Raw genomic sequence first — 27,392 nt, 5'->3', positions numbered from 1 at the left:
TGAGCAACAACCTCACTGACTTTGATGCAAGAATAAATTAATTCCAAAACCCCGACTTGAAATGTCCTGACTTCCTGTCTCTTGTCTTTCCACCCACACAGAGGAGAAGCAGTGGAACCTTGTCAGTTTTCAAGAAGCGATTAGTGTGCCCATTTCAATGCTGAGGTGCCTTCTTTATATGAAAAATAAAAAAGCTCCACTGAGCCGAAGGAACCTGATTTTCTTGGCCAGTTGGGGCCGACAACTTTGGTATTTTATTTTTAAATTTTTAAAAGAATCATTTGCGATGATTCTTCATGTAACCCCAAAAGTGTCATCTCTTACTTTTAGAATGAATCTTTATTTTTGAGGGAATACAAAATCCTCCCCAGGCTTTGTCTGGCTCACGTTATAAAGGGATAACAGCTCTAAAAGATGTGCGGGTCCCTCTGACTGTTGTATCTGCATCTTTCATGCAAGGTAATCAGGAAGCAGAAGTTCTGCAACTTGTCCGGTAAATCTGCTGCACAACCGCAGCAAGGGCTCTGGGTGTCAGCATCTTAATTTCTGGCCAGCCCACCAAATCTCCTCTTTGGAATTCATTATTACACTGCCTTGTGCCTTGCAGAGTCAGTTAGAGTCAACTTTATTACTAAGCAGCTATTGTGTTGTATTAAGTGCTTTTACCTACTTTATCTCTTTTATGAGAATTTGAACATTTAAAAGTTATTAAGAATCCAGAAGATGTTCCCTCTCTTCCTTCTTCTCTCATATGGGCACACTTGTGTGTGTGTGTGTGTGTGTGTGTGTGAGTGTATGTGAGAGTGAGAGAGAGAGAAAGGAGAGAATTACTGTGTTGTTGTTTTGGGGATGTTTGGAGAAGTTTCTGACAGTGAGGATGCAATATGTTCATCTTTTTCTCTCCTTGGTAGAAATCTCCATATGACACGAGCCCCTCTAAGAACCTCCCCGAATTGGGGTCTAAAGAAATCAGAGCTGAGATTCAAGTTGTCTTCACAGACAATATTTCAAGGTTAAGTACAAGTATCATTTCAACAAGGTAATTTAAAATGTTATTATTCCCCTCTGTTCCAAATGTGGAAAAGAGGAAGTGTTAGCAGGGGCCTTGTGTTTAGAGCTGTCTGATTTGACTGTACCTGTTCATTCATCCCCAACTGACCTCACACCCATCTGAGTTATTGGTGATGAACAATATGAATCCAGAGACTCGCCAGTGGGAAGTCCACTGCTGGAAGCTTTCCTATTACCTGTCCTTTTGGTTTCTCTGCACTTTCTGGTCACTAGGTTGTGTCACTCCCTGTGGTGCTTGGGTATCAGGTTATCATGGTTTATAACCAATTATGAGACTAGAAAGAACAGAAATCAGGCTATTCCATGAAATCTCCCTGAAACCGGAGGACAGAGTCACTTTCTTTATTTTCCTGGTTTAATAGGTCAATTAGTTGCTGCTCATTACTGACTAGCCCTATATTACAATCACACCAGGCTGTCAACTGAGATTTACCCATATTTATATTTACACTGGTTCTACTTCAAAAAGCCTTCTTGATCAAACATGTGAACAACTTCACCTCAATCTGGAAATACTGGAAAGGCAGAATAAATTCAGTTCAGTGTAATTTATGTAAATCGCTTCTTACAGGGAATTCTCTTGGTGGGCAAGGTCAATATTTATTATCAAGTAAAAATAAATGTAATACTGATCTGATCTCAAAATTGTGTTTTCTATACAGACTTACAAACACATACACACACTGTCGTGGGCACACACACACCTTCTGTTAAAGTTACCAGCAGCTTTTGAGGTCCATGAAACCCCACTATTATGAGCTTACACTGTGGAATGAGCTGAATCTGGGTTTAATTCCTGCCCCTGGGTATGGAGCAGAGCACAGATCACTTCACCTCCCTGCACAGTTTTCCTCTTCTGTTAAATAACACCCATGACAGAATGTTTAATGTGAGGATCAGATAGAATAGTGCCCAATAAACCAGTGCTTCTCAAACTCCAAAGTGCACACGAATCATCTGGGAATCTTGTTACAATGCAGATGCTGATTCAGATTCTCAGGTGGGACTTGATGAAGTTCCTAGGTGAAGTTATGCTGCTGGTCCATGCACCAAACTTTGAGTAGCAAGGCACATAATGAAACTACAAAAGGGAAACCAAAATCGCTATCCAGTGGTCCTGCCAGCCAAGTAAGAGAAGAAAGCTAAGAAAGGATTGTTTTGGTGGTCAATGTGAGCTTGGCATGAACTCAGTTTCTCTAGGTGTGGAGAGGATAACACGTTTGGGACAAAGCTTTATTCTGTCCCCTCATGAGCCTCAGCATAACTTATTTCCATTCTTTGGCCCAGGGTCAGGCAAGGGCCGAAGGAACCCACAGAGATGGGGAGTCTCATACCTGTCATAGTCTTGGCAAATCTCCCCCACGGCCACCAAGGCCTTCAGGTACTCATTGGGCTGGTAGGGGTGGATGTAGTGCAGGGAACAGCTGTTCCTGGGGTCCCCATTTGAGGCTGTGAAATCTATAGCTACCTGGAAGAGAAGATAGGCAAATGGGTGGATTTAAAATGAATACATTTTGTAGGAATTGTGATTAGCCCTGAGAGAGACACAGCCAGAGGAGGGGGGAAAGCAGTATGTTACACACCTGCCAATAAGCAGAGTTAGAGAAGAAATTCATCAGCTTTAAAAACTAGTTATTCAAATAATGGAGAGGATGTGGAGAAAAGGGAACCCTCCTGCACTGTTGGTGAGAATGTAAATTGGTGCAGCCAGTATGGAAAACAGTATGGAGGTTCCTCAAAAAACTAAAAATGGAATTACCATATGACCTAGCAGTCCCACTCCTGGACATATATCCAGACAAACTCTATTCTAAAAAGATACATGCACCCCTATGTTCATAGCAGCACTATTCACAATAGCCAAGACGTGGAAACAACCTAAATGTCCATCCACAGATGAATGGATAAAGAAGATGTGGTACATATATACAATGGAATACTATTCAGCCATAAAAAAGAATGAAATAATGCCATTTGCAGCAACATGGATGCAACTAGAGATGATCATACTAAGTGAAGTAAGTCAGAAAGAGAAAGACAAATATCATAGGATATCACTTACATGTGGAATCTAAAATATGACACAAATGAACTTATCTACGAAACAGACTCACAGACATAGAGAACAGACCTGTGGTTGCCAAGAGTGAGGGGGTGTGGGGGAGGGATGGAGTGGGAGTTTGGGATTAGCAGATGCAAACTATTATATATAGGATGGATCAACAACAAGGTCCTACCGTATAGCACAGGGAACTATATTCAATATCTTGTGATAAATCACAATGGAAAAGAATATAAAAAAATAATGTATATATATGTATAACTGAGTCACTTTGCTGTACAGCAGAAATTAACACAACATTGTGAATCAACTATACTTCAATAAAAAAACTAGCTATTAATTTGGTTGAGGACATTTCTATAGTCTTCAACCTCCCTCTCCCCAAGCCCTCTCTTCTCCTTGTCCAAAACAGAACTTGAGATTGACGTCCAGGTCAGAAAACCCAGCATCTGACCCATGACGTCACCAGGCAACAAGGGGAAGGGTGGAATGTTGTAATTCACTAAGAAGTGTCCTTAGTGCTCTCCGGGCAGGACGATTCCATCTCTGAGGCCTAGCTAAACTCCCTCAAAACTAAATTCTGTGTTAAAGATGCAGTCTGTATAACAAAGCCACTGTTATTTTCATGAGTGAACAGTTGTAGAGAGAGGTGTTGAAGTGGTTATAATAAAATTTCTGCCAGAAGCAGCTCTGTGTAAGGCTCATTCATGTAAAAACTCCCACCCACAACAAAGAAGATGCCTGAAGTCTACAGCATTGTCAGTGGCAAGAGGAGAAGAGAAACCTCTGTCTGGCCACCTAGTCGGCATTATCTTTGAACTTAAGTTTTTTCTGACCCCCTACATCATCATCATCTAAATAAAAGTTGACTCACAGGACACTTTTTTTTTTTTTAAATTTTGGCTGTGTTGTGTCTTCGTTGCAGTGCACGGACTTCTCTCTAGTTGTGGCGTGTGGGCTCCAGAGCGCATGAGCTAGTAGTTGTGGTGCGCAGACTTGGTTGCCCCGAGGCATGTGGGATCTTAGTTCCCCATCAGGGATCGAACCTGTATCCCCTGCATTGGAAGGTGGATTCTTAACCACTGGACCACCAGGGAAGTCCCACACAGGACACTTCTTAACAACAACAACGACAAAATTCTTTAGCCTGGGGGTGGTGCTAAAACGGGAAGGTGTATTTCTTCTGATTTCTAATATCATCACCAATTCAATGAAAGTTAACCTAGCAAACACCTCTCCAAAGAAATGCTTTATCTTGGAGGTGGAGAGTGGGGAGAGAGGGATTCAAATGAAAGGAGTTGTAGGGAAAGAAAGGAATGTTCATGGTGCATCCAGCTCAACAGAATCCATTCACTGGCTGACTGATGATAGAAAGGCTCTATTTTCTCTTATGATCTTGTGAATGACAAATGCTATTTGCATAACATTTGGCAAAGTTCCATTATAACAAACCACTGGAATATCTCATTGGATTTAAGGTGGGATGCTAGTTCTGGAAGGACAGAGGAAAGGGGTTATGTGCTCTGTGTCTGCTTCTGAAAGACCAGACTCAGAGTAACGTTGATGGAAAAAAATGTCACCTCATCTTATACTGTAAGCCTGCAATCAAACCAAAGTAACTAGAAGAGAAAAAGCATTGACTAACAGTAATTCACTAACAACCTCTCTTTTTTTCCTTCGTAAAGTTATTCTTTCATCACTGAATTTCCCCTTTTCTTCCTCACCTCTCCACAGGACTATGTTGAAAATAACTTTAAGCAGGATTCAAATTCTATTTTCAGAACCTTCAGATGTTTTCAATAAGGGAGTACAAACTGATAAAACGCTAATATAATACTAAGTGTTTCAAAAGAAAAGGTCATATGAGTATTCCTCCAACCCTTAGATGCCCTTACTTTGGACACAAAGGGAAGAAGGGAGGGGTAACCTCTGTTGAAACCCTACTATGTGTCAGACACCTGCACTGGCAGCTTTACAGGCATTGTGTTATTTCATTCTCATAAAAACTCTGGGAGGTAGAGATTATTATTCCTTTTTATTGATGAATCTGATGCCCAAAGGTGATGAAGGTCACAAAGTCATAGGGGATGGAGCTGGGTTTAAACCCAAGTCTATATGGTTCCAAAGACTCTGCTCCTTCATCATATCATTATATACCCAAGAGAATGAGTAAGTCTGTGACCGGCATGTCCAGACATCTCGTGGGCATGTTTTATTCTTATGAAGGATTAGGAGATTTGGCCTGGAGGTAGGGATATTAACCAGGAGGCAACTACAGTAATTTAGGAGAGAAGAAATACCTTGAATGAACAACACTTTATGACCAAAGCAACTGTAAAAGGTAGGAAAACGGCAACTAAATTGTGTGTATGTGTGTGTGTGTGTGTGTGTGTGTGTGTGTGTATAAAGAACAGTGGGAGTTAATTTCTTCTGTACAGCAAAGTGACTCAGTTATACATATATATATATATTTTCATATATTTTCCATTATGGTTTGTCACAGGATATTGAAAATATAGTTCTCTGTGCTATACAGTAGGACCTTGTTGTTTATCCATTCTATATATAATAATAGTTTGCCTCTGCTAATCCCAGACTCCCATTCCTCCCTTCCTTTACCCCCCAACCTATGTCTGTGAGTGTTCTTGCTTTGCAGATATGTTGATTTGTATCGTATTTTAGATTCCACATATAACTGATATCATACAGTATAATCAAGTATATTTCAATAAAATAAAAAAATAGAATGGATAAACAACAAAGTCCTATAGAGCACAGGGAACTATATTCAATATCCTGTGATAAACCATAATGGAAAAAAATACAAAAAAGAAAGTATGTATATGTATAACTGAATCACTTTGCTATACAGCAAAAATTAATACAACATTGCAAATCAACTACACTTCACTAAAAACATTAAAATTAAAAAAAAAAAATTTAATGAATAAAAACCAAAACAGTGGGAGAATGGGTTACTGAAGACGACTGGGGGTGACCTAAAAGGACCAGTGAAATCCAGTATCTTCTGACATAGATTTCATCCTGAAGGTGAAAGCCAAGCCACTGAAGAAAAGAGAGGAAGACAACACGAACTGTGGTGAAAAGCTAGTTGAGGCGGCAGGGGTGGTGTTGGGGAGCCTACATGCAATGGGGCCCCAACCAGACAGAGGTCCAGATGCATGCAGACAATCCCTGGAAAACTTCTCCAAGGAGGACACTTGAGAGGTACCTGAGAGACAGTGTTTGGAGAAATCAAACATCTCAGGGACTCTTGGATGTACTAAGCTTCAACAAACACCCACCATTCTCTGCCTTTTTGTCCTGATGAGACATACTTAAGAGATCATGGCACCTCACATGTGTACATAGTGTTTAGAAGGTAAAAATAGTGCTGGGAAGGCTAGAAGTAAAGCCACCTCTTTCTCTTCTACTGAGAAAAGCACTTTAGAGCTGTAGAAAATTCTAGAGGATGCAAGGATGTTATTATGGAGACAACCTTGATTCTGCTCTGATTTATTAATATCATTGCAAGTATTACAAATCACTGGCAGGTTTGATATTTTATTATTAATAACGAGTACCTGTGGCTCCCCTCACTTGTGTTTATGATGCCCCTCTTCGTGGAGCATCCCAATCTACCTGTGTTTCTTAACACTGCAACTGACAACCTGTACCATGTGTTGATTACCTGATTGTCAAGGGTATCCTGTGATGACAAAAAATACGCTGGTGTCTTGATGTAAAACCAGAGAATGAAATCAGATAATATAAAGAACAGAGGGAAAAACCTCCATAAAGGAAAATGGTAACTAAAGAAACATAATTGAACATCTTATCTTCCCAGGCATAGGCAAGATCCTCCAAGCATGCAGGCACGAAGTAGCAGCATCTGAGCCCAGGTGTATCACCTGGATGAGTACCTGTGGTATGGGGAGAAGTGGATGTAACATCTGGATGAGCTTAACAGATTTTGGCAACAATCTATACTAAAATTAAAAAAAAAAATCATAGGGCTGGGATTAGGGTAAAATAAGAGAGGTGACTAGGGCATAAGCTCAGGAAGGCACTCATCTGAGCTGACCCTACACTTGCGTGATCTGAGAGTGATGCCTCCTTAAATTTTGCATCCTAGATGCCTCTCTTTCTTCACTCTGGTCCCAGTGCTGCTATATCTTTTCATTTCTATCAACTCTTCCTCCTCAGGCTTGGAATAATTCCCTTACGCTTAACAAACTAGGGTGGGGCAGAGATGGTGGTGAGAAGAGGATTGTGATTGAAGATATTAAGCATAGAAAACAAATAGGATTCGGTGACTGATTGTGAAGTTGGATGCCAGTTAGGGAAAGGGAGCGGCCAGATCTCCTTGGGGATGGAGGAGATTATGTAGTGGGACAACCTGAAGTTCAAGGTTAGAAGGCGGTATTGTGCTGCCTGTTCCTGGTGGTCCTTTGGGGACATACAAACATGCCCAATGGAAACTACTTTTTTCTGCAGGCAGGCCTCTGGGGTTTCCACTCTTCCCATGGGGATGGCCCCCATGTTTGTGACAACCACAGAGGCTATTCCAGCTCAGGAGATGCTGATGTAACTTTGGGGAAGGGTGTGAACTTAAAAATTACCTGATGAAAAAGGAAATAAACCAATGACCTTTATCACCTACTACTTTCTGTAATTCCCACCACTCATAAAAATATTTTATCATTTGACTAGACAGTAAATGGACAGTCTCAGGTACAAGGCAGCTAAAAGATATTTTTTCTTTCCTGGCAACTGATGGTTTCTGAAGTCTCCTTGATGAGGCTGGAGATAAAATCTCTGTCTTCAGGAGGTGGCCTTCTACCAAGAATTCTCTGCGCTCTTTAAGTTAGCATGAGTGCAAAGAGAACAGAGAGAAAGGTTAGGTTTATTTTAAAAAGCAACAGGGAGGCTGTGAAAGATGGGATTAAGTTGAGAAATAAAAGCAAGAAAATGACCGAAAAATGCCAGTTTGTGGAGGAGGCTCCCGACTCCTGGCTTCCTTAATGTGGCAGGCTTGCAGAGCTGCCATTTTCATCTTCTGCTATGAAGCGTTCAGGAAAGCCTGCGGTTCCGATGTGCGCTCCCATCTTCCCAGCGGGCAGCCCAGGAACAGGCCTCCTTTGTTTCCCCTTCTGCCCAGGAGGTCTCGCTCTTCATTAAGCAGAGTCACGGAGCAGTTTTGCAAAACCTTGTGAAGAAAGCAAAATGCTTGCTTCCTCCATGCTGCCAAGTCCCCAGTGTGGGGAACTGCTTCCAGAAAAGGCTGGACGCTAACGATGAGTATCCTTCCTTGGACATTTTTAACTTCTTACCTGAAACGAGCCCAGGCCTCATATCCCTTCCCTGCCGGTGAAAAAATACGCAGTTTGAGAATCTCCCAGATGTTGTCTGGGGAAAGCTGCTGTGAACCTATCTCTGGTTAGCTGCCTGATCTCTCTGCAACCTTTGTGATATCACCTGCTATAGGGCAGCTTTTATTGTTTGTTTGTTTTTTAGATTTGTATACAATTTGGACCTATAAAACAAGACTTGTAGGTGGAGATACTCTTTAGTCTGGACTATTTCTTAAATAATAGGTTTAATTATTGTGCTTTTCTGTTTCCTCAAAACCCTATAGCAGGCAAAGGAATAGGAACCTAGGCCAGATGGGAGAAACCCCAGAGGTCGCCTGGTTCATTTCCTGGAAAGTGCAAAGCATTCTCCTCTTCATCCCAGGACTCATTCTCATTTCTCAGGGTTCTACACCAGAATCCGTCAGTGTTTAGTCTGGGATATCAAATCAGGATTTAAAACTTAAACTGAGACACAGCTTGGGCATAGGATGTCTCAAGTGTGTTAGGGTCAGAAAAGATGACCTGAGAGGACCTTTAAGAGGTGATCTTTTCCTAGGTTTCAAGGTTAATCTGGGAGAAGCCACATTCAGCTTATTATATCATATTATATTATTAAAATGTAGACTATAAAATCAGAGATAAAGGAAAGCAATACCCTCTTTAATTTTTTAAAATTTATTTTATTTATTTATTTATTTTTGGCTGTGTTTGGTCTTTGTTGCTGCACACGGGCTTTCTCTAGTTGCCGCGAGCAGGGGCTACTCTTCCTTGCGGTGCGCAGGCTTCTCATTGTGGTGGCCTCTCTTATTGCAGAGCATGGGCTCCAGGTGTGCGGGCTTCAGCAGTTGCGGCATGTGGGCTCAGGAGCTGTGGCTTGAGGGCTCTAGAGTGCAGGCTCAGTAGTTGTGGCGCACGGGCCCAGTTGCTCCGCGGCCTGTGGGATCTTCCCGGACCAGGGCTCGAACCCATGTCCCCTGCATTGGCAGGCAGATTCCCAACCACTGCGCCACCAGGGAACCCTCTTTAATTTAAAAAAAATTACAAATAATAAAAAGGGCCATCTGAATATAATAAGAAAAAAATCTCTCAGGATTCTACTAGTCTGGTAAGTCATATTTTTTCTTTTTAGTTATATACAATATATATATCCAAAATATTTTTAAAATTTATATATAAAACATACAATATAATTATGTATAAACATTTAACATAGTTGTAATCATAGGGTAGCTTTGCTTTATGTTCTTTTTTTCTTCACTTAACACTATGACATAAACATATCCTCATGTTATTACCAATCATTATAATTATCACTTAAAATGGCTTTATCATAGTCCACCTAAACGAAGACCTGCGATTTATATAGCTATTACTTTATTGCTGGACATTTGTGTTGCTTACAGCCTGTCTCTGTGAAAATCCGTTTTACAATGAACAGTTTTTTGCATCTGGAAAGGCAATAACTTTCAAAAGAAACATTGAGTTCTTCTACCATTTTCTCTTCAAATATCTTATGGAGTCGGCCTCGTCTATGTTGTCTGTAGTTGTGTATTTTGTATATGAAATTCTAGTATCTGGTTTTCCTTTTAGCTGCTGTGCCATGTGCCAAACACATGGAACCCAATCTCTCTCCCTCAAGTCTCTGCTTCACCTCTGCCCAGCTCCTCCAAGACCACAACACGACTGTTGCCCCGGAGTCCTTACGACTCAAAGATTCACACGAGGAACAAAGGTTGTCCTCAGGGGTGCCCTTGACATCCTGAAATGGTGTGCAGAATTGGGTGTGTGCACTTTCCAGTGAGAGGATATAGATCTTGTATCAGATTTCAAATGGTCCATGTGACCAAAAAAGAGGAAGAATCATAGACTGGGGCTTTTTTTTTTGGCATCCTTTATGTCCTTCCCTCCCCGGGCCCTTCTCTGCTTATTTTATAGCCTAAAACTCCCCTCTTCTCATCCTCAGGTTGCCACCCTCCTTTCCACCTCTTGCCTTCTCTTCATTGTCGGCCTTCTTGAACGAGTAGTTACACCCACTGTGTTCACTTCCTCACTGTCTGTTACACCCCACCTCCTGGGTCTCTGGTCTCATTCTGCTGAAGTTGATCTTCTGAAGATGATTTGGGCCTACTCATCACATGGCCCAGTCACCGTTTTTCATTCTTCACCTTCTATCTTCTGTTTAGCATATGAGATTACTGCCCCTGATCCTGTAACACTTCCTCCTGATCATCTGAGTTACTGTCTCCTCTGGGACCTCCCCCTCTGGCATCTCTTTATTGTTTTCCCCTCTTTCCCCTGCTGACAAATGCAGATCTTCCACAATATTCTGTCACCAGGCCCCCTGTCTTTCTGTATTTTTCTCTTTAGCCATCTCCTCCAGGCCCATGTATGTGCAGTTTCCACCTCTCTCCTGAAACTGAGGTCCGTACTTATAAAGGCTATCTCCACTGGGATACCTGAAAATACTTCCACTGCATCCATGAGGAAGTTCATCTTATTGTCTGGCAGCTCCTCTTGATTTCCATATTTCTGTGAATGGGACTGCCATGCTTTGTCTTCAGGCACAAAAGATTTGAGTCATCCTGGACTCATCATTCTCCCTTGCCTTCCGTCTCCTCCTGTATCATAAGTCAAGGCTAGTAGACTCTCTCTCCACAGTGCCCCTTCCTACTGCTGCCCCTCTAGTTACCTCTTACTACCCATCACCAGGACGGCTACAGTGGGTTTTAATATCTTCTTTCAGAGTCCCTTTCATGAAGCCCTCCCAGATTTACTTCCCTAAAGCATGTGCCTGATTGCTCCCGAGTCCTGCCCAAGAGTCTTCTGAACATTCCCACGTCCACCTAATTACCTAAAAATTCAAGGCCTTCAAATTCTCAATCCAAACCATTTCCCCAACAATCCCCTAAATATATCCTGTATATTCACATTAACCCAAGTAAGGTTTCAGTATTTATCATTAGAATATATGGATGCATAAGTATTTAAGTTCACAGGGGTGATTTTTAAAGCAAAAACATAGTATCACATTTATTTATCCAATTTCTTCTTTTCCCTAAACCTTATCTCTTCTTGAAGATTTAGGCTTTGATCCACCACCATTCAACAGAAGTATTCTGAGCAACTTATATCAGCCTACTACCTGAAGGGAAAGATGCTCTACTCTTGATATTCTTAAGGTGGAACCAGGAGCTCCAGGCATCAATGGAAGGTGCAAAAGCTTTCTTCTCACCCCTGTTTGTAGTGTGTATTGGTCAGAGTCTTGACAGGAAGCAAATGGTCCACTCAAAAGGGATGATTGAGAAGAATTTAATAAAAGGACAATTCTAAAATGTTAAGGGAGGCTGAGTAGAAAGGGTCAAGAGGGGCAGTTAGTAGAACCGAGTAAGAGTAGTGTTTGCAGGGCAGGACACCTGAAGGGAACTGTGTCCTTCTGTAGAGGAATGTGGTCACTGCCGAACAGCAGCCTGGTGGGTAGAGAGTGGGGAAGAAGTGCCCCAACTTCATTCTCCTCCTATTGTTTGACCTCTGGCTGCTGCCTACCGTTGGTCAAATCCAACCAAAGTCCATGAGTAGGCGAACCTGGCTGATGCACGCGAAGAGGAAGGCCTCCTGGGCAGAGGGACAGGGCCGAGAAGGGTGAGGAGGGGAGGAAACATGCAGAACTGTATTCCACTGCTGGCTCCTGAAGGTCTGTCTCCAGGGAGACGGAGGCTCATCCTGGCTGAAGCTCCGGGGCCTGCTTAGGAATCTCGGGCCATCCTCTGCGCCAGTGGGAGATTTCAACTCTGGAGAGCTCAGGGGTGGGGTGACTGCAACGGAACCTCATTCCTCCCTCCCTCTGCTCTGCCTGTCTCTACGCCAGGAAGCTCTCTTCTCATTTCTCATCCCTCTGCCACATTCCCTTCATTTTTCCAGATGGCCTCAATAAAATGATTGGGCATATAATAAATACCAAATTTATTGACATGTTAATTTGTTATTAATAGTTTGTATTACAGCTTATCATTTACATTAGATGGCACTGCTTGAGCAATAAGAAATTAATAATGGGAAAGCTGACTTAATTTTAGAGGAAAATAACAATGAGGTGGCTGGTATGTTTTCTTTAATAGAAAGCTCAAAATAGAACACCTAGCAACCTTCTCCTGCGTCCTCGGCCCGGAGTCCTCCAGGAGGAAGGGCTTTGTTGCAGGCACTGCTGATGGTCTGGTCTCCTCGGCATTTATCTGCACATGCTCCCCCTGTTCACATGCCTTGCTCCAGACTCACTCCAGACCTCCCGCAGGTCGATCCATGGACCCTGGATGGCTGAGAAGCCGGGGCTGGGAAGGTGGTAGTGAGAACCACCTGAGGTGGTCCCTTCCAGCTGGGGAGCATCAGCAAAAGTGAGAAGGAGGGGAAAACAAAGCCAGGAGAGCAATCCTCCTGTCAGGTGGGCCACACGATCTCCCTTCCCCTCCCCTTCATGAGTCAGGGTGTAGAGCTGGAAACATTCTGGGGTCAAACTTCAGTTTTCCCTGGGGCCAATTCTTTGTAGCCCAACTCCAAGGGCAAAGCAAGCCCCTGAAGGTTGAATAAAGAGTTGTTCAAAAGCATGGGATCTATAGAATCTAAATCAGACCCAAACCGATAGAGCTTTCCCTTGAAAAATCTATAAATAGTTTTCTGCATCAATCCTTTGCCTAAGAGCATGGGACACTATCTCCTCTGTGACACTGCTGGCTCCTCCACCTCCATTTGCCCAGGACAGCTGGAGGTAGGGGTGTGTTCCCACAATGCACATGTTTGCTACCTTCTAAACATGCCAGTGTGTATATGGCGGGGGAGTGGGGGGGTGGGTGCTGCGTGGGTGTGTCTTTAGAGAAACTTAGACTTCAAAGAAATGACCAAAATCTATAATTAACTCCTGTAAGTATTCAGGGGCAAATGAACAATGGCCTGAGTTTAGGCAGGACATAGGTGGACCCCTCTGAGGTTATAGCAGAGGACAAGCTTCTATCTAGGGAGATGCCTTATCTCAACCCCTCGGGGAACCCCCTTCTAGTCCTTTGGGTACCACTATCCCTAGTCTCAGGAATACATTGCTCCTGTCTACTTTCTTGAGCTCAAACCAATTTCCTTGCCTTCCTCACATGACTGAGCCTGTCTAGGGAGCTAAACAGGGCTGAGTTTCACGAGTACACTTTTGTAAGATGAGGAACAAATGCTGCACAGATTGGATTCCTCTTGTTTACATCCACGTTGATTTCCCATAGGTTTTAGCAGATCTATTCCTTGTCATCTGGGTATTCTCTTTCTGCAGGTCATGTCTGCCTAAACCTAGTAGGATTTTGAATATGAAGCCACTGAAAGTAAATTGTTCCAGGGCAGATGGACTCACAACCCTGGCCCACCCGGGCACTTAAAAAAGACCCAGTCCACCCCAACCCTCCAATATGTATTAGGAGTGTGCAAATCCCATGGGCTCGCAGATTCCATGTAGGCGATGATCCTCAATCCACTCACTCATTCTATTTTTCAACCTTGCAAGACTGGTTCTCCAGTCTTTTGGAATTCGCTTTCTCATTGACTGATGAACCATTTGGATGGCTTACTCTTGGCACTGACCATTGGGCATGACATGGATGCTCATGGTTTGGCCACACGAACACAACCAAGACGTCTGCAGTTGTCCAGTGGGATGCGCAAGTGCGTCTCACTTCCTTCCCACACTTTTCACGCAGTGATGGGACCTGGCAACCCACCCACTGCCTCCTGCCTCACGTAGTCATGGAAAGAATGGAAAGCATTAGGCTGGTTACCCGAACCACTTGAGGCTGAATGGCAGGAATTTCCTGACATGACACTGAAAACCATACTCACTGAGGAAAACAGAAGTATGACCTCCTTGTAAAAACATGTTACTGTATGATATTTCAGCAGTGAGACGTGAGCAAAGCTGACCCAGGGTCTTAACAGACTTGTCTCCTCGTGCCCCACACCCAGCACCACTCCCCAACCTTACTCCTGAATAAGGACAAATATGGAAACAACTCACTGTAAACTGGATTTGGCAGCCACCCATGATGTAGTCCAAGAAAGAATGCATCTTGTGGATCTGCACGGGAGGAGGAGAGGAAACTGTATTAGGAACAGTATGATCTGTGTACCTATAGATTAGAGGCCTAGACTTTGGGGTTATGCTGACGTAGAGAAAAAAGCAGAGAAAGATCTGTGGGAAAAAGATGGGTCAGCTGATTTTGTTCCATGAAAGGAGAAAAAGAGAGCAATGCTGAATTTAGATGGGCCTGTGAGGGCTGCAGCATCCATCCCCTGCTACCCTCTCTTTTGGTTTACACATGATTTTAATCAGCCTCTGCCTCTGGGGTGAGACTAATACTGTGTTTTCAAGGGTCACCACTGCTTTGAAATGAATGAAGTCTCACACTTGGCTTCAGTCTTGCTGCCCGTGTCTAAGTCCCAGTTCTGGTAACATTCTTAACACCACAGTAATCAAGATGGGCAGCTTCAAGATCACAATTACCTGAGAAGGTCTTTACTGTCAGCTGCCAGCTAGTGAGATTTCTCCCATGCCATGAGCAACAAGGATTAACATTTATTGAGCACTTACTGTACGCCAAGCACTTAACATACATTACCTCATTTAATTCTTAGAACAAGCCTGTGAAAGTGATGCTATTGTTATTATTGTGCCCATTTTATAGATGAGGAAACTGAGGCTAAGATGATGGAGGTGGAACTCAAATGATGGCAGTCTTGACTGCACAGTCCATCTTTTCAACCTCTAGGCTGGAAGTCAGCAGGGTCCCTTCTTTCTTCCCAACCCCTGGCATCTGTGTTCTCACACACCTTACTGATTTCTAGTCTTAATTTCTGCTTCATTATGATTCTGATGCTTGAGTCTTGGTGACATTCATCTACTTATTTATTCAACAAGGATTTATTAAGCCCCCACCATGCACTGGATGCTAGGGATACAGGGATGAGAGAAACAGGCATGGTATATGCAGCCACTGAGCTCACAATCTGGATCCTTTTACCAGGACAACTACTAGCTGATTTTTGACCCTCACTTCTCAGACTCCATCTGACACTCAGGGCAGCTTCTCAGAGACTGACCCATAAAACCCCATGGTAGAGTTTCCTGGCACCACCTCCAGGTGGCACACATCTATTGGCAGACTTGTCTCAGGGCTGATATTTACTGGGCTCCCTGAATAGTGCCTGCTCCTGGCTTCCTTATGGCAATGCTTCACCTGATAGTTGGGATACCCTACTACTGTCTGTACACCAAAAAAATGAGTTCGATCACCATGGCCTCTGAGTGCCGAACTCTTAGATCAAAACAGATATGTGCACAATCACCTTACAGAGATGGACAGTTGAACTGGCTCATCTGGATCTTCTTTTCTCCTGCTGCTATGGGCACAGGGATGGTCACAGGTCTATTCTGAATGTACTAGGATTTGGTCTGTACAGGTAGGTAAGATGACCAGAGACAACTGCCTTTGAAAGAAGAGTTTATTACTCACAGCTCCCCAAGGGACAGGAGGCATGTCCTGCCACACAAGGGGGCCACACAGGGAAGCACTAGGGTCAGTCAGGAGGCAAGAGGAATGAGGGGAAAGCACAGGCAAAAATCTTTATCATGGTTTTTGTGGGAAGGAATGCATGAAGCAAGGTAAGCAGTTAAACAGGTTTAGAATTCAATAGTTTGAGTAACTTACGAGGCTCTGGGCCATAGGGATGGTCTCTAATTGTCTGAAACCTGGCTCTGGGGTGATACAGGGCAGGCGGAATATTGGCTTGGTGTGTGAGAGTTCAGGAAAGGGGGTGGCTGGGGGTATAGGCTCTGGACGGATTGGTCTGCATGTCAAAGACAGGCTCACAGGCAAGTTGATTGCTACCTTTAGGAATTAGGTAACCCTGGGAGGGGCAGTTCCTCCCCAGTATGCAAGGCCCCAAGATGTCAAAGCATCATAAACTACAGAAAAAAAGCCATTATTAAAACAGTGACCCCGGGTGGCCAATCATAAGCATTATCTCCTAGTTCCAGTGATTGGTTCAAGGGGTGGGCATGTGACCTAAGCCAGACGCCTCAGTCTTTTCCTTTACTCTCTTGTTATGTAAGGATGAGCTCCTGCAGCTCCTGGCAGCCAGGAAAGGCCAACTCTGAATGAAGGAACCTGATATATATAGAGAGAAACTGGATGGTATGTAAGTCTTATGTCGTGGAGTCAGACAGACGGAGACTAAAATCTCAGCTCTTAAACTTACCATGTGTGTGATGAACTGGTTACACAATCTCATTTGAAAGTAGAAATCTCAGGGTTGTGATAAGAGTAAACAGAACGTATTATAGTTATTTTCACATAGTAAGTACTCAATCAGTGGCAAAATTATTCCCAGATGGGATTTTCTGCGAAGTTAGAGCCCCCTCTGGGAGGAATTTTTAGGCCCTTTAATTTTTCCCCACTGTCTTATTTTCATGGTACCCTCTTGGCATGGGGGAGGTGCCACGTATAAAGCACCGAACCCTGGGATAGGCACAGAGTAGGTGCTTTAGAAATGTTGATGACCCCCTCTGGGGACCTCCCTCTGGTGCTGCCCTGGGCAGACCAGGACTCTCCTATCTTTGGGGGCAGGACTGTCCTTGTGGAGGGGATGGTGGCATTGGCCTACCACAGCTCCAAGACCACCCATGCTTACAGTGTATGTCCATTAATACCTTGACTTTCTGATTTTTGTTTAAAATAGATCATATCTCTTTGACACTCTCTCCTTCTGTCCACATAACCTGTAGACTTCCTCCCAGACAGCCCTAGCTTCATACCCCTGGAAGACAGGGGCTATGTATATACCTTGCACTGGTTCAAAATCACAATGCCCGAGTTCTTATAATTCTTCTTCTTGGCTTTGTACTTGGGGTTGATGCACTCCCACTGCACCTGAAACAAGAAAGGTTATAGCATGATTGCCAGCTCAGGAAGAAGTGGAGTCATTCGTGATGAGGCCCCTGGGCACTGCTGCAGATGGACCTGAGGGCTGACCCATGGTCTCTAGCTGATCCCCTCACATCTGGAGGGGCAGTAAGGAGGAGTGGTGGAGAGGGAGACTCTGACATTACTCTGCTTGGTTTAAATCCCAGCTCCTCCATTTTCCAGCTGTGTGACCTTTGGCAAATTACTTGATTCCTCTATGCCTTGCATGTCTCCTCTGTAAAATGGAGCTTATAATTGTAGCTATCTCATAGGGTTACTGTGAGGATTGAATGATTAACCCCTGTAATACATTTAGAACAGTGCCTGACACTTATAAATGTTTGCTATTAATGGGATCAAATTAAGCAGCAGAGGGAAGGAGAGATTTGGAGAAACACAGCTGAGTAACCCAAATGCTGAGTCTTAGTGTCTGGGAATTGACTTAAGAGGTAGGAAAACTGAGGGACATTGAATACTGGCTACAGGAAGCTGGTGGGGATGATGGTAAGTTTGCTTAACTTCACAGAAAACTAAAATAATGGATTGACACAGTCACAACGGTGGCACATTAGATCGCCAGAGAGGCTTCTGTGAGGGGTAGAATCAGAACTGAGGAGGTAGCTGGGAGTGAAAGGGTGAACAGATCTCAACCCTTCCAGCCTACAGAAGGCTTCAGGGGACAAAGCCACCTGCGCCTTGACCACTGACAAAGTCAAACATCCAAGAGTCATTGAATGCTCCTGCCCACTATCCTATGGGAGTAGATCCTTGGATTTCTACTCAGAAGACAAATTTTTACTCTCTGACAATTGGAAGTATCTGAAAATGAAGCAATTTCTGAGGCAGATGTGAGTGGGTAGACTGATACAGCATTGGCGCCAATGACCCATTCCTCCCAGCGCACAATGACTCTGAGCTTAGTCAGGTGACTTGTTTTGACCGATGGGATGTTAGCAAAAGTGATATGAGCAGAGGCTTGACAAGCCTCTGTGCACTGGGGCTTGCCCTCCTCTTGCTTCTGGGACATTTTCACCATGTATTAACTTAAGCTGGTGTCCTGGAGGATGAAAGAGCACATGGAGAAACATCTCAGCTACCCCAGATGTGTAGGCACAAGTGCAGGAGTGAGTCCCATTTGGAACAGAGAGGAGTTTCCCAGGGGAACTCAGCCCAGATGGCCGACCTCCTGTCCTGCCCATGGTAGTAGCCTCCTGACAGATCTCCCTGCCTCACTCTCTTGTCTCTCTCTGTAACTGATTATCTACACACTAGCCAGAGTAATCTTTAAAAAATCAACATCATTCTCCAGCCTAGACCCCTTTGCAGCATTGCCCAATAGAACTTTCTACAATGATGGGAATATTCCAAGTCTGCACCAATCAATGTGGAAGACACTAGTCACATGAGCACTTGGTGTGTGTGTGTGTGTGTGTGTGTGTGTGTGTGTGTGTGAGAGAGAGAGAGAGAGAGAGAGAGAGAGAGAGAAAGAGAGAGAAAGAGGTGGAGGACTTGAAATTTTAACTTAATTTAACTTAAACTTACTAAAGTTGAAATTGAAATAGGTGTATGTAGCCAGTGGCTACTAAATTGGAGACTGTGGCTTCAGTGTGCTCTCAACATATTTATAGGAAAATCTAAACTCTTTTCTCCGAGCTATCAGAATCTGCTTTTCCTGGTCTCGGCCTCTGTCCTTGACCACATCTCATGCATGGCTCCCTCACCTTCTCTGATCCGGATACACTGGTCTCTTTCCAGATCCTTAATCACACCAAGCTCTTTCCTGACTCAGTACTTTGCAATGTTGTTCCCTCGGGCTGAAATACTGTTCCCTTGCTTGTTACATGGTTGGCTTCACTTCATCTTTAAGGGCCCTCAAGTTAAATGTCACCTTTTCAGGTTTTCTCTTCTATGTTATATCTTTATAACTAAACTGGCTCAGGTTTTTATAGCATTTGTCACAATGTATAATTACATACTTTGTTTACTTGATTCATATTTATATTTTACTCTGATGCACAGTCATGTCACACCTAGAGCCTGACACTTAGCAGGTGCTCCTCAGTAAATATTAGTGGAGTCAATAAATAATAGAACAGTTCCCTGGGTGCAAAGGTGCCAGAATAGGGACTGAGGAATTGCACCAAAACCTTTCTGGTGTCTCAGTGATACAGAAAGTTACAGTAGCATCACATCCATTTCCTCAGAGGGACTTCAAGATTCACTTCTGTTTGTTTGAAAGCATCAGACTTCAATTCAATTCAATTCAATTCAATTCAATTGTGATGTATGCTATAATATCCTCCTAGGATTCTAAAGATGAAGTGTTTCCCATGTTTATTGGTTTGGCTATTTCTACTTGTAAAGCAGAACAAGGCAAAACTTCGTAAAACTCTTTAGAACTCTAGTGGGTGGTATGGATAACTGCCATTGATTTATTAGCTCAACAGAGCCTGGTCTTGTACATTCAAAGAAGCAACAACGTCTCTGGATAAATTCCTAGTTATTTGGGTAGTGACTTTATTTATAGTTTAGTGTTGGCTTTCATTGTACCCCTGAAACTCTGCAAGCCTGCTCATGGGTGAAGGTCTCTGTGTGTCTGACAAGTTTCCTGCAGTGCTGGGTATGTAACAGCATATATAGCAGGTTGTGGGAGCTATGCAGAAAGCTGCCCTTGACTTTTCAGGCCAAAGGAAGGTATTCAACAAATGGCCTGATTCAGATTAAGCCTCTGATTCTAAAGAACGTTAGTTTATTTCCATCCAGTCTGGTTACATCTTGACTTACATCTGAAAGGGGAAACTTGAACAGTGAGTTGGGACAATCTTCCCCAAGCAGCACTTCTGAGCAGGCCAGGCACAGGGTCTTTAGGGGAAAAAGTCTTTCTCTGCTGTCACTCCTTTTTGTTCTATGGGGACAGTGGCTCCCAGAGTAAGGATGGCAGGTAGACTAGTTTGACTTCCTCCAGAAGCTAACGCCGAGGCAAGGATTTAAGTCCAAGTAATTCATCTGGGAGGTAATAACAGGAAGGAACAATAGAAGAGTGGGGAACTGAAATAGGGAAGCAGCCAAAAAGGGGTATGTGATCCATTCAGGTACCCCTATGGGCAACCAGGGCTGCTTCTTGCTGGGGAACTCTGGGCAACTTCACAGAGCATGCTTCAGAGTTTTGCCACCTGAAGGGCAAGAGAGCTGGGGTATTTATATCCCATCTCCCACTAGCAATTTGTTGAGGGCTGCTCCCTGAAATGTGTATGACTCCCCCAACATGTCCAGCCTGCGGTAGATGTGGGCAGAGAAGGCTCCAGCAGCTACAGAAAGCCCTCAGGCAAAGAGATTCAGGTTCTGCAGCTGACGCTGGGCAGGTGAATCCTGAACAGATCAGAGAAGAAGTTACATGGTCAGGATCCAGATGACAGCAACTGACCAATAGATGTATGTATGTATCCATCAAAGTATGGGTGTCTGAGAGATACACAGAGGAGGTGTAGGCTTCTGTGTGATGCAATGAAATCCCTATGTGCCCCTGTGGTATGTCGTAGTGTTTGGGTTTATGTCTTGGTATCAAGAGTGTAAGAGTGAAATGGTGAAACTAGATGAAAATCTGGTGCCCAAAATAAAAATTTGGAGTAATCAAATAATTTGCCCAAAGCATTAAATGTGTAATTAATGCCACCAGGTCATGGAAATGTAGATCTAGAAAGAATACTGCAACATGATAATAACACCAGCACATATTTTGGAAGTTCCAGACACCCTGCCAAGTGCGTATCATGAATTATCTCATTTAATCTTCACTGAATGCTACCGGGTAAGTACCATTATCACCTTCATTTTTTTTAGGTGAGAAAGCTGAGGCGCACAGAGATTAAGTCACTTGTCCAAGGCTACACAGCTAAAGGAAATTAGAAACTTTCTCATCTGACTTCTCCATTTTGCCAGTGGAGAAACTGTACCACCTTGGAGCAGGGTCCTGTCCAAGGTCACAACCAATTGCTATGAGCTGGGTTGGCACTAGAACCCAGAATTCAGTTCCCACCATGCTCCCTCCTGGCCATGTTTAATCATGTATTAATGTCTCACCTCTAGCTGCTCTGTGTATAGCTGGGTGCTAAGGAGGCATTGTGAGAGGCAAGTCTGGGGGAAATGCCATGAGGGGTTTACCACGTACCTGTTTTCCTTCCATTACTCCTCTCATCTCCTTGAATGTTGAGGTGAATTCTCCAATGAAATCATGTTTGCCATTGGAGTCCCAGTCCCATACTATGCACTGCAAGAGAAAATAAGTATTTTTTTTTTAACTTAAGAATTTTTTTTTAAACTTAAGAATTCATCCACAGCAGCTGAAGGCAATGCAAACTTTATGAGGAAGACTTGATGAAGGACAGTTGGTCTGGATCAAAAGTCTAGGATGACAGCATGTGGGAAGAGGTATCCCTTTGGTTTCCATTGGTTTTACTTAGCCTTTTTGTCATGATCTTCAAGCAGCCCTGTGATGCAGCAGTGACTAATAATTTGCCCATTTTTCAGATAAGGCCAGTAAGACCAAAAGGAGATAAGTCACTTGCCAAAGGGACCATCCAGTGAATGAAAAACCTGGGATTTGAAGGCAGGTATCCTGACTCTAATTCCAGTGCTGTTTTTCCCACAGCAGAGAGCCTCTGTGGTTTACAGCTGGAATCAGGTGCCTGAGTCCATGCCTGTAGCTTCCACAGTGACAGCTTATGTTTAATGATTTGATCATATGAGTCACATTTTCTTTTTTTTTTCTGAAGGCAAAAGAGCGATGCTAAAAAAAACAAGTAAGAGGGCAAAAAGTGAGATCTTTAATTGTACCCACACGAAAAATGGGTGAAAAACAGTGAGAGGTGAGTTACACTGGTAAAAAGCAGGCGTCCATCACACCTAGGATGCGACCTTCCAACAAGAGAGCTCCATCTAACAGCACTAAGGCTAACTTCTGGACTTGCAAGTAACACTTTGCAGAGTGATGCAGATTAAGTCAGTAGCCATCCCTCTGCTTGGTCTCACATCTTTAGATGAAGAGGGAGTCCCCATTTTTTCTAGGGTGGAAGTTGGACTAGGGTTTCAAGCACATCAGATATCACTTCTACATCTTAAACCAGGGATCTGCAGCCAGGAACCCCAGAACTCATATAAGATCGAGGCAGCAAGGAGACATTTACTCAGAGGTTTTCCCTGGAATATTGGGGTTCAAGGGGCAGCCTCGTTCTTTCTTGGGATGAAGACCCCACTGGCCAGTCCCTCCTGGAAAACCTGGTTTATAAATCTATTTTCTGACCTGTGGGATACCGCACAGGCCTAAAATGAAATATGCCCCAAATGAAACATAATCCCCCCCCCAAACTTATTCCTACTCATTTATATTCTGTCACAGTGGATTGTATCAACATCCACCCAGTGGGAAACATCACTCAGGATGTGCACTGTGAACATCACACTGTCAAACACTTGTCTACTGATCTCAGTTACTCACAACAGGGGTTTTTCTCTCTATTTGCCAGCCCCTCCTTACTGACCCTGACACTCACACAGTCATTACCTGGAGCCAGAAGCAAAAGAAAGCTTGCCCAGCCTGGGCACAGAAAGAGAAGGAAGTGTGTTTCTGGGACCTTGCCTCTCAGGCTCTTAACTGTGCCCAGTAGTGAACACAGCCCTGGGACACCTGAGTCTGACACTTAGATACTCAGTCTTCTATCTTGGGGGGAAGCAGATAAAAAGGCAAAGGGGCCAAAGCAGTCTTTTCAACACTCCCTTGTGTTTCTTTTAATCTCTTCGTTAGAATATAGGAAAAGCAAGAGGGAATGTATGTAGTACTTTGGTTTGTCACCAAACCTCAAGCAAAACCACCTATCTGCCATCTCTGGCTTCTCTAAGATTTCCCATCATGCTTCAGTTAGTTACTGCCCTCCTACCACCTGCCACCATGACACTCAGGACGTTTGCTCTCTCTGGGACAGAAACCCCCTGGGCTGGATGATGAGTCAGGCCCAACAGGGCTCCAGGCCTGGCCTCCTGGGGGGTGGGCACCGCTGTTTACATGGGCCCTGCTTCTTCAATCAGTGGCATTTCTCATCATGGCAGTTGCAGAATTCTGTTTCGACCTTTCTCAGAGGGGTCCCAGAGGAAAGAAGACACAGTGAGGCAGAAAAATAAAACCACAGTCTTTCTCTCCCTGCCATGAAGCTGGCTTATGACAGCTCTGATACAGATGACAGAGGAACATGTTATGGTGAAAAGTAAACAGATCAACTGCCCTGCAGAAAAGCTGAGACAGAGGCAGGTTCTTGGTGTGAATCAATAAGGAAACTTTGACAGATTGGTGACAGAGCGGCAGCTCAAAACCATCTACAAGTCAGGAGGCCTTCCGCATTCCTACAGCTCACAGTGTAGTTTAGGTATATCATCTTAAAATGTCTGAGCTCGACAGATGGTCTTGTCAACTCCCTCATTTTACAGAGAAGGAAATTAATGGAAGAGAAAGGAAGTGACTCCTGCAAGTTCACCCAGTGCAGGGCTGAGACGAAAGTCCAGGCTTCCTGCCTACCTAATTCCCCCCGCCAACCACAAAACAGAAAATTATAATAATTACAACATATATAGTGCTTACTATGTACCAGAAACTGTTCTAAACACTTTACATATGTAAATTCACTTAATACCCAGAACAATTTTTCATTATGCTCATTTTACAGATGAGGAAACTGAGACACAGAGAGGTAAAGTAAGTTTTCCAACACCACACAGTTAACAATAGGTAATCTTTGAACTAAAAGAAGTTAAACTTTGGAGCTTGTCCTAAATGATCATCTCTTATGAACCCAGGCCATTTGTGTTTATGGTCTCTAATCCTGTATGATAACCCTGAAATGACAATATTATTATCACCATTCACAGGTATCAGTCACAGGCTTAGAGAGGTCAAGTGACTTGACTAGACATCTAGAAAGTGACAAAGATGGATTTTATTTCTTTTCCTTGTCTAATTGCTCTGACTAGGACTTTCAGCACTATGTTGAAAAGAAGTGGCAAGAGAGGGCATTCTTGTCTATTCCTAATCTTAGAGAAAAAGCTTTAACATTTTCACCATTGAGTAATATATTAGCTGTGGACTTGTCATATATGGCCTTTATTATGTCGAGGTAATTCCTAGTTTGTTGAGCATTTTTATCATGAAAAAGTGTTGAATTTTGTCAACACAGAATTGCTAAAGCAATCTTGAGAAAAAGAACAAAGCTGAAGACATCACTTCAAAATATATTACAAAGCCACAGGAATTAAAACATCATGGTACTCCCATAAAGACAGATCTATAGGCCAATGGAACAGAATAGATAGCCCAGAAATAACCATACATATATGGTCAATTGATATTTGACAAGGGTGCCAAGAATACACAATGGGGAAAAGGGAGTCTCTTCAACAAATGATGTTGGGAAAATTGAATACCCACATGCAAAAAAACGAAATTGGATCCCTACCTTACACCATACACAAAAATCTACTCAAAATGGATAGAAGACTTAAACATAAGACTTGAAACTGTAAAACTGTTAGAAAAAAAACACAGGGGAAAATATTCTTGACATTCATCTTGGCAATGATTTCTTGGATATGATACTAAAAACACAAGCAACAAAAGCAAAAATAGACAAGTGGGACTACATCAAACTCCTACAGGAGCTATAAAAATCTGCTGCACAGCAAAGGAAACCATCAATAAAGTGAAAAGGCATCCTACAGAATGGGAGAAAATATTTGCAAACTGTATATCTGATAAGGGATTAATTTCCAAAATGTATAAGGAACTCTTACAACTCAATAGCAAAAAACCCCCCAATAACCTGATTAAAAAATGGTCAAAGGACTTGAACAGATGTTTCTCCAAAAAAGATATACAAATGGCCAACAGGTATATGAAAAGATGCGCAACATCATTAATTATCAGGAAATGCAAATCAGAATGACAATGAGATATCACCTCATATCTATTAGGATGACAATTATTAAAAAAACACAAAAGATAACAATTGTGGGCAAAGATATGGAGAAATTGGAGCCCTTGTAACTGTTGGTGGGAATATAAAACAGTGCAGCAGCTATGGAAAACAGTATAGTGGTTTCTCAAAAAATTAAAAATAGAACTACTATATGATCCAGCAATCTCATTTTTGGGTATACATCCAAAGAACTGAAGTCAGGATATTGAAGAGATATCTTCATTCCCATGCTAACCTCAGCAGCATTATTCACGATAGCCAAGATATGAAAATAACCCAAGTGTATGACTAAAGAAAATGTGGTATATACATACAATAGAATATTATTCAGCCTTAAAGAAGAAAATCTTGCCATTTGTGACTTGGATGGATATTATGCTAACTGAAATAAGCCAGTCACTGATGGACAACTAGTGCCTGATTCCACTTTTATGAGGCATCTATGACAGTCAAACTCATAGAGGCAGAGAATACAATAGCGGTTGCTGAGGGGTGGGGGCATTGGGGTCTTATTGTTCAATGGGTGTAAGGTTTCAGTCACGCAAGATGAGTAAGTTCTAGAGACCTGCTGTACAACATTGTGCCTATAGTTTGTAATATGGTGTTGTGCACTTCAAAACTTGTTAAGAGTGTAGATCTCATGTTATGTGTTTTTATCGCAAAACAAGTCAAAAGGACATAAGGAAATGTTGGGACGTGTGGGATCTGTCTGTTACCTTGATTCGGGTGACGGTTTCACAGGTTCAAACTCATATGCATATGAGTCTGCATATGTTTGCATATGTCCAAGCTCATCAAATTATATGCATTAAATATGTACAATTCTTTATGTATCAATTAAATAAAGCTGTTAAGAAATCTCAAAGTAAAGGAGATTTCCTTAATAATCTGGGTAGGTCTGACACAATCCTTTGAAAGCCTTAAGAGCAGAATGAGGCTTCCCTGAGGAAGGAGAAATTTTGCCTTTGTGCCATAACTTAACTTCAGTTAGCCTGAGAGTTCCAGCCTGCCTTTCCTGAGTGTATGCTCTAGGGATTTCAGACTTGTCCAGCCAGCCCGCACAACAGCATAAGCCAATTCCTTGCAATAAATCTCTTAATGTCTATCTTCCACTGGTTCTGTTTCTCTGGTTAACCCTGGCTGACGCACCTTCCCTCATCTTCTCCCTTGGCATTCATACCTTCATATTAAGAATTGAGTTTTCAGTGACAATCGGTCTTCTCATACTGATATGCCAAAGTTTATTGAACACTTACTTTGTCCCGGGCATTGTTCTAAGCCCTTGACATGCTCTGATAGTTAATCTTCACAGCAACCCCATCAGTGGGACACTATTATTGTCATCTCCACTTTACAGATGAGGAAACTGAGACACAGAGAGGTGAATGATCTCCTGCTATTATGGAATATTTGGGGTTTTAAAGTACAATTGGCTTTAACATCAGAGTTCTTGGGATCTGAATGTGATCCAGGTCCTGGAAGGCCACGGTGAGCTACCCAAACTGTGGTTATAAAATTACATAACTGCGGCTCATCACTGCAGAATTCTCATATTTAAAGGAAATCTGTTCTTCCCTTGCCTTTTAAATTTTTATATTTGTTTTAACATTGTAACCTGTCATTTGTCCAGGTGAAGTAGGGTTCACTGTCCACTTTCTCTTGGCTCCTTGGTTACACCATCCCCAAAGCTTCCATTGCAATCTGTTTACATCTGCTTTAATGTGTCTCCAGCTACATGGTCACCACTGGTCTTTATCCACTACTGGAAGGAAACTTCTGAGTACTCAGCTTTCTATCAGGGTTTAGCACAGTTCTTGGGCACAAGTAAGAGCACAGATAAATCTGTGATGAATCTTTCTCTTATCTGTGAAAAAGGTCTTTCTCCTTAAGTTGAGTGGATGGT

General features: G+C 42.9%; 1 protein-coding gene across 3 annotated transcripts in view; it reads right to left on the bottom strand.

Moving 5' to 3' along the window:
• CPNE4 (copine 4) overlaps nt 1–27,392 on the bottom strand; it is a 611,710-nt gene that overhangs the window by 23,445 nt on the left and 560,873 nt on the right. For all 3 annotated transcript variants that reach the window (XM_082392743.1, XM_082392744.1, XM_082392745.1), the window contains exons 8-11: nt 21,640–21,738; nt 17,352–17,438; nt 14,528–14,587; nt 2,406–2,539 (exon numbers count right to left, since the gene is read on the bottom strand). In XM_082392743.1, the coding sequence (XP_082248869.1) occupies nt 2,406–2,539; nt 14,528–14,587; nt 17,352–17,438; nt 21,640–21,738 (380 nt within the window). The remainder of the gene's footprint in view (nt 1–2,405; nt 2,540–14,527; nt 14,588–17,351; nt 17,439–21,639; nt 21,739–27,392) is intronic.

Source organism: Balaenoptera borealis (genome assembly GCF_965194805.1).
Source record: "Balaenoptera borealis genome assembly, chromosome: 5".
NCBI classification, from domain to species: Eukaryota; Metazoa; Chordata; class Mammalia; order Artiodactyla; family Balaenopteridae; genus Balaenoptera; species Balaenoptera borealis.
The sequence above is the reverse complement of the archived record's forward strand: the minus strand, read 5'-3'. Positions and strand labels throughout refer to the sequence as shown.